Source organism: Apodemus sylvaticus, chromosome 5, assembly GCF_947179515.1.
Source record: "Apodemus sylvaticus chromosome 5, mApoSyl1.1, whole genome shotgun sequence".
In the NCBI taxonomy this organism is placed as follows: Eukaryota; Metazoa; Chordata; class Mammalia; order Rodentia; family Muridae; genus Apodemus; species Apodemus sylvaticus.
The window spans coordinates 4380428-4394714 of NC_067476.1; the positions used below are offsets into that span (position 1 = coordinate 4380428).

Consider the following 14287-nt stretch of genomic DNA (forward strand, 5'->3'; position numbering starts at 1 on the left):
CCCGAGGATGTCAGAGCTGTGCCCCACTTCAGCTCCGGCTGAGGGGAGGGAAGCCTGGCACGGCTGAGGCCCTGACTAGGAGTCAGGCATGGGAGCTGACGAGTGGGCAGGTATGGAGCCGCCTTGGCTGCACCGTGCAGCCTGGGTGGCACCAGCCTACCAGAGACAGGAAAGCCATCCCTTGGTCCTGGTCTTAGCCAGTGGGAAGGCCTGTCCTCTGCGAGCACAAGTTCTAAAGGGCAGCTCTCCTACGTGTGGTGGCTGCTGCTGTGAAACACAGGTAATGCCACAGGCGCTCACTCCACTGAGCAGCCAGAGGTATGCCCCCTGGGGGGATCGGCTATCCTGGCCTTCTCCTTCAGCCAGTAGGTAGACGTTTCTAACCCTTCCTGGGGTCAAGGTTAAGAGTAAGAAACCTGCTCTGAGCCTGTGTGGACAGGATGGGGGCATGGAATCCACGGCTCTGCTGGGTTAAACACCAAAACCAGGCTTATCAGCCTCCTGGCCGGCAGGAATACGTTTGGAATGTGGGCCCGCCCTACCAGACTGGGCTGTATTGGAGGGAGGGGGCATCTCTTCTGGAAGGCCATGTCACACAGACAGGTAAACTGAGGCATTTCATACTCATTCCCACTCCCTGGCTGGCTTTCTGGGATAAGGAATTGACAATGAAGAATGAACGCCAGAGGGCTGAGATCAACCCTGTGTGCAGCCACCACACTAGCACCCCTCACAGTCACACTGAGGCTTCAGTCTTTTGCTGTGAGCCAGCTTCCGGCTTCCCGTCCTGGCCCCCTGTGGTCGTTGTTATGCACGGAGTCCCAGTCTTGTACAGACAGCAGCTCTGCTCTGGCAACCTGTCTGTTGCCTAGGTGAGTGGCTCTGTGGGGCGGGCCGCTGACTGGGGAGGGTGGGGCATCCAGAGAGACTTAAGGAGCTCCCAAGGCACACCCTGTGCCCTGCGCTGCTGCCGGACGGACTGACGGACGCCTCAGTTCCCACCATGGCTGAAACCACCAAGCTGCAGCTCTTTGTGAAGGTTCTGGGCAGGCTGGGCTGCAGGGGGTGCTGGGGTTTTATCTTGTTCAGGGGGAGGGGTGGGTCTTCCTAATGGTGCCTAAGTCCTATCTGTGGTGGGCTAAAGCTGCCCCACAGATAGGACTCAACCCCGCAGGGCTGAGAAGAGCCAGGCATCCTGGGGGAGGAGCTACCATGAGGAGGGTCGGAGAGCCCAGGGCCTGCCCTTCGCCTGGGCTCATGAACCTGGCCCAGCTCTGAGAGAAAGCTTCTTGGTGAGGATGTGTCAATCTGGTAGCTGGCACCAGGCATTTAGCTAGATTCAGGATCATGGGCCAGACTGAGGGCTTGCCAGAGATGGCCCTATTAGCTATCAGGTCAGTGCTCAGATCTGAGTGGGAGCAGGTGCTGGCCTCCTCTTTGGTCTTGTCCCTTCCTTCCCTGAGCTGTTAGCCTCCATACCCAGTTGTGTGGGTTAATCACTAGAGGACGATTCTCTGGCCTGCCCCACCCTGCAGCCAGTCTGTGACTGGAGCCCTCTGGCAGGCCCCCAAGCCTAGGCCTCGAAGATCCCGACTTCTTTTGCCCTCCCCATTCCAGGGATCAGTTCAAGGGCCCTCACTAGACACTTGTAGATGCCATGCCCAACCAGGCCAGAGCCCTAGCCTGCCTCCAGAGCCAATGGCAGAGAGAGGCAGAGTGCCACCCAGCCAGGTGCCAGGGTTCCTGGGTCTGCTCGGAGCCCGACACCTCTGTTTCACCCACCCAGGCCAGCGAGGATGGCGAGAGCGTGGGACACTGCCCTTCCTGTCAGCGGCTCTTCATGGTCCTCCTCCTCAAGGGCGTGCCCTTCACACTCACCACAGTGGACACTCGAAGGTGAGACACCATCCTGGACCCTTCCCTGGCCTCTGCCCACCTTGGGCCGGCCACCTCCCTTCTTCCTGGTGTCCACAGGGCACTGGATGTGCTGAAGGACTTCGCACCAGGCTCACAGCTGCCCATCCTGCTGTATGACGGGGATGCCAAGACAGACACACTGCAGATCGAGGAGTTTCTGGAGGAGACGCTGGGGCCACCTGAGTGAGCACCTGATGGGGCAGGAGAGCAAAGATGGGACCTCCTCGGGGACGCCTGGGGGAGCGCCTAGGAAGGGTGCTTTGAGGCACAGAGTGCTTGAGGGTCTGACTGGAATTCTCCAACTATTCACACCTATAGTTTCCCTAGCCTGGCACCCAGGTACAGGGAATCCAACACAGCAGGCAATGACATCTTCCACAAGTTCTCTGCCTTCATCAAGAACCCGGTGCCGACACAGGACAATGGTGAGAAACAGGCCAGCAGGTCCAGGCAGGAGGGGCTAACTCCAGGCCAAGGCTGAGTCCTCACTGTTGCCATTGCCCCCAAGCCCTGTATCAGCAGCTGCTCCGGGCCCTGACCAGGCTGGATAGCTACCTGCGAGCACCGCTCGACCATGAACTGGCGCAGGAGCCGCACCTCCGTGAGTCCCGCCGCCGCTTTCTTGATGGTGACCAGTTCACACTGGCTGACTGCAGCCTGCTACCCAAGCTGCACATTGTGGACGTGAGTGAGGGACCAGTGGGTAGGTGTGGGCAGGGGGCCATCGAGTGAGACCCTCATCACGCTTTGCTACACCCACAGACTGTGTGCGCGCACTTCCGCCAGCTGCCCATCCCGGCGGAACTGGCCTCTGTTCGCCGCTACCTGGACAGTGCGTTGCAGGAGAAAGAGTTCAAGTATACGTGTCCACACAGCGCCGAGATCCTGGCCGCCTACCAGCCTGCTGTGCACCCCCGTTAGCACCCCTGCCTCCACACACGCATCTGCAGCCCCATAAAGCATCTCTGCCAAGTAATTGTGTCCTGAACCTCCAAATGGCCAGAGACCCACAATTACACCGTCTCTTGCCCCAAATGATGAAGGCAAGAGAATCCACTGGGCAAAGCACACAGTTCATCCTCCTCCGTGGTGTGGCACAAAGGCCTGGGGCCCCTTACAGCTAGCTGCCCTGGCAGAGGCATCGGGGATCTAGGGGACTGGATTAGTCTCCCAAACCAGTCAGGCCAGAGCTGGGTGGGGCGCCCTGGATGGCCAAGGAGGGTGGGGAGCAGAGCCCCATGGAGCTCAGCCTCCGGGATCCTGGCCAAGTGGGTGGAGCAGGCTGACATTCCTCAGTCCAGCCACAGGCTGTGGAACAACCCTACCTCCTGTAAGGGGCTTCTAATGCCCACTGGTGGCCTCCAAGACAACTCCTCTATGCTTCTCTGTATGGGACAGGTGTGATGTGCCCTACCTGGGTGGGGCTTAGAAGTGTGGGACAGCATCCTAAGCCTTAGAGAGTCCTGGCTCTACCAGACCGGGACCCTCTCAGCTTCTGTGCTAGGCTCGCAGAATGAACACAATGTGTCTGAGAAAGTGTTCCTGCCTGCCCCAGAGCCAGGCTGGAAGCCTGGTCTGTTTGCATCCAGGGACTCCACAGTACACCAAAAGGGTCGTCTCTGGCCCCTCCCCAGGCCAATCCTCAGAGTCAAGTCTGGCCTAGCATCTCTCCCCGAGGGAGCAGTTTATTTGATGGGGAAGGGATGAGAGGCACCTTTGCCCAACAGCAGGACCACAGGGGAAGTGAAGCAAGGGGTGTCTGATTAGGGGGTCCTAGATCTCCCCTTTCTTTGCAGACAGGCTCCTGGAAAGGTAACAGGCTTTGCTATCTTCAGGTCTCATCGAAGTCTACACCACCAGCTGGCTTCTTGCTAGAAGACAAGAGTATGTAATGCATAGAGGAAAAGGAAGGGACCAGGTAGGGAGAAAAGCAGCCAGTACCTCTTGAAGCCAGGGTTGATGAGAGACTCCCCTGGACAGCGTCTCCTGACCCCAGGCCCAGCGCTGCCTCTCTGGTGATCAAGTTCTGCTGGAAAATAGGATCAGGGGAATCTTGAACTCCAAAGAGCCCTGGCCAGAACTCTGTCCACACTGAAAGATTTTCCCATGAGGCATCTGGAGGGGGTGGGTCCAGAGAAAGAACAGCCTCAACCCACATGCCAGGCCGGCCCCTTACCTGGTAAGAAGGACTGGGTGCCTGCTGGCTGGCTGTTCTTCCTGGGGCTAGTGGTGGTCTCTTCTGCAGCTGAGAGAAAGCCATGGCATCTCACTCAATGCCAGGAGGGTCTGCAAAAGTATGTCCCCCGAGGGACAGTACAGGTGTCCACACATACAGTACCTGCCAGCCGCCTCTCCAGGTTGCATACACGCTCTGCCAGGCTGAGAGTCAAAGCCTGCAGCCTGGGGGCTGCTTCCGGGCTGGGCACTTTGGAGAGGTCAAAGGCCAGGGCAGAGGTATCCCCTGAAAGGGTCATCGATGCTCTGTCCTCTTGCAGGCTTACAGTCACTGCCTGCTGTTGGCAGGCAGCCCTAAAGAGGGAGATGTGTGCTATGGCCAGGGTGTGTCAGCACTACCCCAAGCTCCTCATTCACGTGGCCACCCTAACTGGAACTCACCTGAACCGGGAATGGATATCCGCAGCCCCACTTAGGCCAAATCGGGCTTTCTGCTGGGAACAAGGAATTGTCAATTATCCGCCCAAGACCCTGGACCCCCTGGACATTCCAAATACCCTGGAAACGCTATTAGAACCACTGCCACGGGGAGGGGGGCAAAGGGTGGCAAGCTCCTGGTGTCTCCTCTCCCCAGTGCTGTTACTCACGAGCGTCGCCAGGCTGTCAGGCGAGAAGCAGGTGCTCCAGAGCTCCGCGGCGTCTGTCACACTGGGTGGGAGGGGCTGTCAGGCACCGCCCCCGCTGGGCTCCCGCACCCCACATCCCTAGACTCCACTCACTAGAGGTTGAAGTCGTCGCGGTCCCCGTCTCCACCACTCTCCGGCTCGCAGTAGCACACCAAGCGGGGAGAGCCCGAGCCCGCCGGCAGAATACAAAGCGGCAGCGACAGCGGCAGAGGAGCCATGACAGCGGGGCGGTATCGCCGCAGGAGCCAAGCCAGATGTGGGCTGAGGGCGCCTGCGCAGAAGTACAAACTCGGTGACTCACAAGCTAAGGTGTCCGCTCGGCGGCGGAACTTCTGGTGTCTGGAAGGAAGGAAGGACTAGACTGCTGGGAGGGGCGGTACTCAAGGTTGACATTGTTTCCGGGGACCAGGCTTTGCGGGTGAGGCCGACCTAGAGGGCGGGACTTAGAACGCGGGGCGGGGCTGGAGGCACTCGGAGGGCGGGGCTTAGCGCCTTAGCCCCTCAGTGCTAGTCTGGTCTCTGCTCCGTGGCCCATGCTCCCAAGCAGAGATCTACTATGGTCTCACTCCTTGTGCTTTTCCGTTTTTCTGGGTCCTTCTCAGCAGCCGTGCATATATCTGCCGCTCTTCAATGCCGGTCCTCTTTCCTATCTATTCTCCAAGGGCTTGTTCTGCAGGGCCTCCAAACTGTTGGTCACTTGTCCCTTCATGTCACTTTAGATATAAACACATCTCTTTCCAAAGCTGAGTTGTAACAAACTCAGTACATTTGGTAAACATTTGGAGATGCAATTTTCTCCCAGGCAATTTCCCTCCCATTGTCTGAGTCACCATCCTCTGTGTGTTACCTGTCAGCCCCGAGACACCCTTCACCAACACAAGGTCTCTGGAACCTGAGATCTAATGGAAGAGATTAATAATCCAACAGGGCAGTATTCACATTGTAGCAAATGCTGATAAGAATCCACACAGGGCCTGCAGAATAGGGGCTGGTGCCACCTGCAGAACCCACGCCCAGCAAAGGGTGTGCTCAGGGGGAGGCCCGGTGGGAACAGAAGTCTCCCCAAGGCTGTGCAAGAGGGCTGTCATGAACCTATGAGAACCACGGTGAGAGTGGTTAGTAACTTCGTGAATTGTGCTAATATTTGAAGAGTGCTATCAGCCAAACATGCTCAGGCCTGCTGAGGCTCCAGACCAGAGCCCTTGCGTGGGTTGTTGCCTGACTCCAGCCACATGTACTACCGGTAGCTCTTTTGAAAGGGTCCTCCTGCCGGGCGGTGGTGGTGCACGCCTGTAATCCCAGCACTCTGGGAGGCAGAGGCAGGCAGATTTCTGAGTTCGAGGCCAGTCTGGTCTACAGAGTGAGTTCCAGGATAGCCAGGGCTACACAGAGAAACCCTGTCTTGAAAAAAAAAAAAAGAAAAAAAAAAGAAAAAAGAAAGGGTCTTCCTCCTGAGGCTCCACGTAGAACATTTCATGTCTGCCCAAGTCTCCATCCCTGTCTCCCATGTCCCTGCCTGCCAGTGTACCGTACATCCCGGTTTTAGGAGTTTCTGGCACAGCCTTGATGGCCGCCTGCATTTCCACCGTGGCCTGACCCCTCCCAGAAGCTGCATCTAAGACCTTGCTTCTAGGACTGGACGATGGCAGAAATGATGGCTGCCGTTTCTCCCATCCGTATTGCATTGCTTACCACGGCACAAGGCGGCCCAGGGAAACCTTTGATATCAAAGTATGGAGGCCTGCCAGTGCCAGGTCTGGCTAGCAGGCAGAGCCCTGTCCAGACCACGGGCCTGGGGGTGGTGAATGGTATCCTCTTCCACCAGAGGACCCATCCCGGGCCTGAAGGACCCGGGCATAGCTCTGCGTCCTGCTCTAGGCTGCGAAGGTCTGTGGGAATTTGTTTCTCAGCTTCTGGTAGAGCTGCTGCTTTTGTTTGTTTATTTGTTTGTTTTACCAATTTGAGTGAAAAATTTTAAACTGACTACAAAGCAGAAATGATAGCACAATGATAGAAGAATTATCAACATTTTGACAAATTTACAATCAGTATTTTTATTAAATTCTATTTTATTTTATTAACCTTTGTGGGATATTCACATTACAGAGGTCATTGAACCTTACCCTCGGACATTTCAGGACAATTTTGTCTTTTCAAACAATGGTACTCTGGGCCACGGTGGGGCACACTGGTAAATCCAGACGGAAAGGCAGAAGCCTGATCCCAGGACTGCTCGACAGGAGCAGACAACAGGGTCCGAGCGCATGCACAAAAGTTAAGCAGTTATACTGTGTCCCATATAAACACAGAAACAATATACTTACCTTTCTGTATGTGTGTTGTACATATTCGTGCATACACATGTATGTGCAAGTAGAGACCAGAGGCCAATGTGAGCACCTACCTCCCTCAGTCATTATTATTATTGTTGTTGTTGTTGTTGTTTAACATTTTTATTCATTTTATCATGTGTGTGTATGTGTGCCATGGTGCAGAGGTCAAAGGGCAGTTAGTTTTCTCCTTCCATCCTTAGGTCCCAGAAATCAAACTTGGGTCATAAGGCTTAGCAGCAAGTGCCTTTTCCTTTAGAGACGTCTTAACAGCCTTCTATTTTGAGGTACTTGAACGCGGAATCTGTCTACAGCGGCTCGCGGGGCCCAGAGCACACATGAAGCAGGTGGAATACGGCTTGCCTCATGCAATTGCAGTTCCAGAGCAGGGCCTTCTGGGCAGCTAAACCAGCCGTATCACACTCTTAGGCCAGATGCGGGGACTACAGGGTCCGAGAAGGACCTTAGCGCCTTGGGTCTCCCTCCTGGAGAACTAAGTTCCAGCCCACCTAGCACTCAGGTGCATACCTGCACTCTACCCTGCAGGTACTGCCTCCGAGGACCCGGCCTCGCCACCCACCACCCACTCTGATTCCCCTATGAAACACTGCTTCTGTCACTCTCACCAAAACACTGATTGTGCCTGGGGAGCTGCAGAGAAAAACAGGGAGCTCTTTGGGGGGAAGACTCAGCACAGAGGTGTCATGACCAACTGCCCCTGCAGGTGGCGGGTCCCCAAGCACTACTAATGGTGGGGAGTAAGGAAGGGTCTTGAGGGATACGGAAGCTGCTTGAGTCTGTGCAGGCCAGGCTTCCCTGCTTCTCCATACCGGGGACCACACCCAAAGTAGTTCTACTTTGGTGTTTGGATGGGACCTTGGGAGGGACCTCTGGGGACACACATCTGTGCCTGCGCACCAACACACTGATCTGTTGAGAAAGCAGATCTCAGAAACGCCTTTGTCCTTTCCCGAAGTCCTCCACTCTCAGCCAGGGACAGTCTCTTGTGTACTGCCTTGGAAATCCCGCCCCCTCACTTGGCCAGATACCCAGAGCCCCTGCTGCAGACTCTTAAGAATGGAAGTCCCAAGAAGACACTCTGAGAAACAAAGTTTCTTTCTCTGTAAGTGAGCCGGTGAGGAGATGTGCCTCTGGCACTTCTGTCCTGGTTCTCAGCCTGTAGGGTGCCTCTGGGCTTGTCCTACGAGCCTGGATCTTTACTGTCCTGTCTTCTGCAGCTCTGTGCTGCGCTGGAGTCAGAATTCAGCAGACAAGGCCAGCTGGGCACCCTGGCTGGAGTGCAGGCCTACTTGGGTTGCCAGCTGATGGGATCGTCTGTGGGGTGCAGCCTGAGAGCAGGCAAGCAAGGCTTTGAACACAAGTGGGCAAGGACCAAGGGGCCGCGGCCCCTTGCTGCAGACTTTTAAGCATGGAAGTCCAAAGTTTTTTTCTCCATGAGTGTGCAGGTGAGGAGATGTGCCCTGGGAAGTCCTCCCACCCAGGCTGGGGATCCTGCTTCAGGAGAGGGGGCCTGTGTGTGGTACTGGGGTGGGGGTGGGGCAGCAGGGGTCATCAGGGCCAGCTCCTCTGCCAGCATACTGCAGAGTGTTGCTTCTCTGTCTTGAAGTACATCACAGCAAAAGCTCTGGTTTGTCCAGGAAGGTCACAGGAATGCCATTCTAGGTCACAGCTAAGAGTGAAAGGTGGCTTGCTGAGCAGGACTCAAAGACGCCTGACAACCTAGGACACTCCCCAGCATGGAAGTCACCCCTGGGACACTCCCCAGGATGACTACCCCAGTATTCCAGTCCTGCAGCTGACACAGTGTGGTCTCTACCACCTCTCTCCCTTCGCCTGGGTCGCTGAACTGCCTGGCCATGGCACTCTTGGTGGAGGCTGCTTCCCTCTCCTGGCATCTGCCATCTGGCCTGAAGAGAAAGAACTCCACACTTGAGCCACCAGCGACCCTTGACAGAGCTCAACCCCAAGATCTGCCTTGCTTTCACAGGCAGCCCCAGTGAGCTGAGGTTGCCAGTGCGGAGCTGTCATGGGCTCTCCTGTTGGCCTTCCCAAGGGAGCGCAGTGCTTTAGCTTACCGGGTGTTGGGGATGCGAGCAGGGCAGGAGGGTTCGCCTGAGGCATACATCCGGGGAGGGCAGAATCTCCAGCCTCCTCTGCAGACTCACGTGCACGCGCACACACAGACATACAGACCCTGTGTGAGGACACAGGTCGCAGGCAGCCTTTCAGTGTAGGCCAAGGTCCTTTGGCGAGCAGGCTCCTGCGGCTCTTATTTGAGTCTCCCCTGTCCAGGCTGCAGGAGCCTATGGGTTGTACTTGAAGGTGAGGTTCATAGGATCGCTGTGTGGGATACCACATGACAGCCCGGTCCCAGTGGGCAAGGCGTTCACGAGGACCATGTGCATATTTCACAGTCCTGGAAGCCCTGGTTATCGGATACAGTCCCAAGTATCCGGCTAGGGCAGGAAGGTCACAGGAATGCCATTCCAAGTAGCAGGCTAGGGCAGGGAAGCTGGGTAGAATCCTGTAAGAACCCACTTCATCTCGTCAGGATTTCTTGTTTTCCTGCCAAGGCTCAGTGTCTAGTGCCCGTCACTTCTGTATCTAGAACAACCGTGAGCCAGTGTTGGGAGACTGAGGCAACTTATTCCAATGGCTGGTCTGGAACATTGTGCCCACAGGCCATTCCCAGTCCACTGTAGCAAATGGGTGGGGCCTTTCTCGAAGTCCGAGACCCTGACAGGCTAGAACCAAAGAAAGTGTGCACAGAGACTTGGGATGAAGAAAGAAGGTGAGACGAGAGGGTGTGGGATTCCCTGGCGGACATCCGCTGTCCTGCCTGGGGACCCGAGCCGGGGACACTCCAAGCGGGGCAAAAAACGAACAAATCAGCAGAGCCACAGCATTTGGAGGGTCCTCCAGGCCAAAGAACTGTCATGACTTCTCCTCAGTGGCCTTCATATCCCCAGGCTGCCCTGAGGTAGCTGCCCTGTCCTGGAACACACCCACTGTGATAGACCACTGATTGAATTGCACCTGGTTCAGCTGTTTCTCCACTCACCACACCACATCCTGTCAGCCCAGGTTTCCTGTGGGAGGGGTGGAGAGCTCAGCAGGCAGGGGCAGGTCGCTCTAGCGGCCTCCAGACCTGAGGGCTGCCAAACAGTTCTGGGATGTCAGATCAGGCATAGTGTAGCCCCCTTCTCCAGGAAGACTTCCCAGAGGTGACCCTCTCCACTGACCCAAATCCTGGTGTGATCTGCTTGGGCCTGAGAATCTGCTCACTATGAACCAGGAGGCAAAGAGATGAGGGCTTGGGAACAGCTGCCCAGGCGAAAGTCTGGAAGAAAAGTGGGGCTAATTGGGCGCCCATCTGTGGTTTTGGTGCCTTTGATGCTAGGGCTCTAGTCGGACTGGGGTAGCAGCAGGGGTACAGGCAGCCTCTCTCTAGCTCACTCTCTGGGAAACAACTCCTTTTGGTCCTTCGAAATTTAATGCCTAATCCAAAGATTCTATCCCACACCTTGAAAAGCTTATGGGATCTGAGTCTCTGGATGCACAGGGGTGGACACATGTCTAAGGGGTTAACGATGAAGTGACAGACCCCCAGGAGCCCCGCCCAGGCCTGGCTGTGGCTGGCAGCTTGCAGGGCCTGCGACTATGTTGGTTGGGACATGTGGTGAGGTTTCAATCTCCCATGCAGAGCAGGTGCTGAACTGGGCACATCGGTCAGGCTGTTCCCGGTCAGGGCTTGAGCAGGAGCAGACTCCTTTCTGGTCATCATATTGAGAAATTTATAAGAGGGGTATAGCACAGCCCAGAGGCCTAGAGGACAGACAGACAAAAGCCAAGGTCTGACTTGCTTTGGACTTTTATTTCTTTGTCAAGGTAAAGCTGGGGAGTGGAGAGGCGCTTTGGGGAGCCAGGGCTGGCTTCTTGAGAGTGACAGAGCAAAGGTGTCCGGAGGCCAGATCACCTGGACAGAACAAGAGCCGTCAGTCATAAGGCCAGTGGGACTATTCCTCCGGAGCCTACGGTCCCCAAGGCTCAGTCAATGGCACGAGTGAGGAGCCCTCTGACTGGCCCTTTCCATCCCTGGCCACGCCCCTTCCTGATCTTGCCCATCCTGGTTCCTTGGAGACCCCTGCTTCACAGGGTGGCAGCCCCCCTACCCCCCATCACCTACACTGTTACCCTTCCCCTCCCCCCTCCCCCCTTCCCCACCCCACCCCTTCCACCCCCTTGGCCATCAGCCCTAGTCTAGCCATTAGTATTGGAACTATACTTTCTCACTTGGACATGTGAGCTTGGGGAGATGCATCCCCGCCACTCAGCGGTCACATGACCACTCAGTGGTCACCTATTGAGTAAATGGCTGAGTAGCGCTTACCATGCGACTCCAGCCCTCTGACTGACTTCTCTCACCTGTGTTTACTCTTGAATGCACTTATCTGTCAAGAAAGAAGCCCAGGGAAGTGGTTAGCATCGGGCTTAGACATAAATTCACCGGGACTGTGTGCTTCTCCTTGGACTCTAAGAAGCCTTCCCAAGGCTGTGGAGAACTAGCTTTGGCCGAACCCCCAAACTTCAGACTCCATTTCACCCCTGCTCCATTCTGTTCTTTAAAGCGTAAAAGGTGTCTTTCTCCATCAGTTTGTTCCAGGAGCATCCCTGTACCCCTAGCTAGGGGGCTGGCAGACAGGGTAGCTAGGTGTCTACCAGGAAGAGGGTTCCCGATAAAGGGAGCTGCAGGCAGAGGTAATAATGTCGGGACAGACTGCCACCCCCATTGTTTCCTTGGAACCCCCTGGATTAGTAGGTGTTAGGCAAGGGCAAGCTCCCCTCAGCTGCCCTCCGCTTGCTGCAGCCAGAGGCTGCACTAATCTGACTAGAATTCCCTCCCCAGCGGCTTAGCCCCCCTCACCCGGCTGGGGCAGGAAAACAATGTCCTCCTCTGTGAGGCCCTGGGCCTTGCTAAAGGTGGTGAATTTCTCCTTCAAGTTGTCCTTCAGAGCCTGGGTTCTACCTGGTAGATAAAGAAGGGCCAGCATCAGGAGGCAAAAAAGCCCCGCCCTGCCCCCACATCCCTTTTGACTGTCCTCTAGGGTCGGCATCTCCCCTGTGGGCTGGGATACCTACTGTAGAGGGTGGCCATGCGGAAGTCCTGGCCTGGGCCCTTGGTGCCTCTGCTGAACAGCAGAGCATACTCGTCGTAGTTGGTCTCCACCACTGAGAGGGAGTGGACGCTGCCCAAGTCTGGGAACCCAAGAAATGACAGTGAATGGGACATGTGGCTCCCACATCTCCGTCCCTCTGCTTGGAGAGGGTGACCTTTGTGTGCTTCTCTGTGGGGAGGGTCTTAGGCTTCTTTATCCGCCCTGCACCCTGCGTTGGCTGCCTTCCCTGTCCCTCCCTTGGTGGCCACCTGCCAGTTTCTAGCTTCCCGCCTGAACAGCCTGGGAACACTGTCTCCAAACCACAGGTCTTGGGGAGAGAGTAGAAAACACTTAGACTCAAGAAATCAGCAGGCTGGGTTACAATATAGCCAGAAGGCAGCGGAAATGGGGTTCTGGCGGGAAGCCATAGCTCAGGTGAAAGGATGGAAAGAGGCCCTTGGACAGGAGCCATGAAATGTGGGTAGGGTTTGGGGAATGTCTGTATGTCACCCACTTGGGCAGCAGAGTATTGGAAATTTTTGGGCAGGAAAGGGGCCTGGAAGGGTGTGGGTGGGCTTCAGAGAGACCAAAGTCCCCAGAGAGAGGTAGCCCCATGTGACTGAGGCAGATTCACGGTCAGATCTGGCCTTGGCTATGGTGTGACCATTGTCCCCACAATTTGGGACAGGGGGCTATACAGTGAGCCAGCATTTACCTCAGAATTTACCCAGCTAAGGAAGTGGCTCACTCACGGGGGCTGCTGTAGGTGTAGTGTCCGGGAACCCCCACAGGCTGCAGTACCATGGTCTTGGTTTCACACTGGTTTCTCCTGTGGGTAGATTACCCTTAAAGGGAGGTGTCAAGCCCCAGGACGTTCCCCCACACAACAATGTGTCCTTCTGTGTCCCAGAGCTCGCCATACTCCCTTGTCTCACCTGAGGAAGGTAGAGGTGAGGTTGAGGCCGCCCTCTGTGGAGGGGGCTACCACTGTCTTGCACATGTACAGTACGGCTTTCTTCTCCCGGAACCAGCTTGAATCGGAGGCGAGGCCCGCACTGTACCAGCGTCCCAGGAACTGTGACCAGTGGACCGCTGGGTCGGCTCCATGCGCCCCTCATGGGCAGACCCTGGTGGCTTGGCCTTTCCTCCTCTGACTCCTCCCACACACAGGTCCTGGTAGCGCTTCTCTCTCATCCATGCCCCTCCCTCTCTAGCAGGCTGGCTCATTGCCCCATGGAGGAGGGGGCAGCAAAGACCCCCCTGCTTCCCCGGGATGGTGAGCTCATCTTTGTCACGGCCCTCGTCCCAGTCCACTATCGGGTAAAGTGGTATCGGAGCATGGCACGGTCCTGGCGGAGTCAGGTGGGCCCACCAGGCTGTGTGCCCGTGTGGTTCCAGCCAGCTCCCGTGCACAAGCACACGTGGTTGACAGTACCCAGCACACCCTCTTTTGTAAGAGAAAGCCTGGCTCTGACCCGAGGGCTCTGTTTCCTTGGGTGTTGGGTAGGGGACCCTCTCACCTTGTCTTGTTGAAAGTTGGGCTGCACCGTGTCGTGGTCCTGGGCTGGGGTCTGCGGGAATCCCAAGAGACCCAGGAGGACCAGCCCAGTCCACAGCACTCCGAGAACGGCCATTTGCTCAGAGCAGGTGTCTGGGCCTGAGGCCAGCAATGCAGACAAAGCAAGGAAGACTGACTAGAAGGAGCAGAGGGCACTGTGGAGACCCCTATTTATGAGCCAGGCTTGGCCTCCACCCAAGGCCGAAGGACTGCCCACTGGAGGCTCGTGATGTTGGCGCGAGGGAGGGTGGCTGTCCCAGCTGCGGCCTCATCTGCTCATTATGTAAGAGCTCCAGCTGAGTCCCGTACCTCAGCAAAGAAGAAGCTAGAAGCTGTGCAGGCAGGTTGGGGGCAGGCGGAGGTCTCTGCCTGTCCCTCCTCCCCCAACTCCAGAGGCAGAACTAGCTCAGACCTGGCCCACTCCTGCCGGCCAAGCTCACATAC

General features: G+C 56.4%; 3 protein-coding genes across 10 annotated transcripts; 1 reads left to right on the forward strand and 2 right to left on the reverse strand.

Annotated features, from left to right (window-relative positions):
* Positions 1–2893, forward strand: Clic3 (chloride intracellular channel 3). 3 transcript variants are annotated; one of them, XM_052181829.1, is made up of 6 exons: positions 1–280; positions 1787–1896; positions 1975–2100; positions 2236–2342; positions 2426–2601; positions 2680–2893. In XM_052181829.1, the coding sequence occupies exons 1-6, from the start codon at positions 89–91 to the stop codon at positions 2836–2838; spliced, it is 870 nt and encodes a 289-aa protein (XP_052037789.1). In that variant the 5' UTR covers positions 1–88; the 3' UTR covers positions 2839–2893. The 3 variants fall into 3 exon arrangements, with proteins under 3 accessions (XP_052037789.1, XP_052037790.1, XP_052037791.1); XM_052181830.1 differs by lacking the exon at positions 1–280 and adding an exon at positions 733–872; XM_052181831.1 differs by lacking the exon at positions 1–280 and adding an exon at positions 925–1039.
* A 679-nt stretch (positions 2894–3572) lies between these two features.
* Paxx (PAXX non-homologous end joining factor) lies at positions 3573–5156 on the reverse strand. Of its 5 annotated transcripts, none has more exons than XM_052181834.1 (7): positions 4872–5156; positions 4740–4800; positions 4534–4586; positions 4256–4446; positions 4094–4162; positions 3859–3943; positions 3573–3788 (listed from the first exon to the last, which is right to left on the reverse strand). In XM_052181834.1, exons 1-7 carry the CDS (start codon positions 4994–4996, stop codon positions 3749–3751), a joined length of 624 nt encoding a protein of 207 aa, XP_052037794.1. In that variant the 5' UTR covers positions 4997–5156; the 3' UTR covers positions 3573–3748. The 5 variants fall into 5 exon arrangements, with proteins under 5 accessions (XP_052037794.1, XP_052037796.1, XP_052037795.1 ...); XM_052181836.1 differs by having other exon boundaries at positions 3573–3784; positions 3859–3946; positions 4872–5154; XM_052181835.1 differs by having other exon boundaries at positions 4534–4583; positions 4872–5150.
* A 5837-nt stretch (positions 5157–10993) lies between these two features.
* Positions 10994–14077, reverse strand: Ptgds (prostaglandin D2 synthase). 2 transcript variants are annotated; one of them, XM_052181049.1, is made up of 7 exons: positions 13806–14077; positions 13221–13360; positions 13038–13114; positions 12265–12385; positions 12054–12151; positions 11555–11580; positions 10994–11105 (listed from the first exon to the last, which is right to left on the reverse strand). In XM_052181049.1, exons 1-6 carry the CDS (start codon positions 13917–13919, stop codon positions 11561–11563), a joined length of 570 nt encoding a protein of 189 aa, XP_052037009.1. In that variant the 5' UTR covers positions 13920–14077; the 3' UTR covers positions 10994–11105; positions 11555–11560. The 2 variants fall into 2 exon arrangements, with proteins under 2 accessions (XP_052037009.1, XP_052037008.1); XM_052181048.1 differs by having other exon boundaries at positions 11520–11580; positions 13806–14076.
* Between the last annotated feature and the right edge of the window lie 210 nt (positions 14078–14287).

Coding starts and splice junctions, on each gene's coding strand:
- Clic3 (XM_052181829.1), top strand. CDS start 89: ATGGGAGCTGACGAGTGGGCAGGTATGGAGCCGCCTTGGCTGCACCGT. Junction 1,897..1,974: donor ACCACAGTGGACACTCGAAG/GTGAGACACCAT, acceptor TGGTGTCCACAG/GGCACTGGATGTGCTGAAGG. Junction 2,602..2,679: donor CCAAGCTGCACATTGTGGAC/GTGAGTGAGGGA, acceptor CTACACCCACAG/ACTGTGTGCGCGCACTTCCG.
- Paxx (XM_052181832.1), bottom strand. CDS start 4,996: ATGGCTCCTCTGCCGCTGTCGCTGCCGCTTTGTATTCTGCCGGCGGGC. Junction 4,163..4,255: donor CCTGGAGAGGCGGCTGGCAG/GTACTGTATGTG, acceptor GCTTTCTCTCAG/CTGCAGAAGAGACCACCACT. Junction 3,947..4,093: donor CACCCAGTCCTTCTTACCAG/GTAAGGGGCCGG, acceptor CCTATTTTCCAG/CAGAACTTGATCACCAGAGA.
- Ptgds (XM_052181049.1), bottom strand. CDS start 13,919: ATGGCCGTTCTCGGAGTGCTGTGGACTGGGCTGGTCCTCCTGGGTCTC. Junction 12,386..13,037: donor CTACACCTACAGCAGCCCCC/GTGAGTGAGCCA, acceptor TTGGGTTCCCAG/ACTTGGGCAGCGTCCACTCC. Junction 12,152..12,264: donor ATGGCCACCCTCTACAGTAG/GTATCCCAGCCC, acceptor TCTACCAGGTAG/AACCCAGGCTCTGAAGGACA.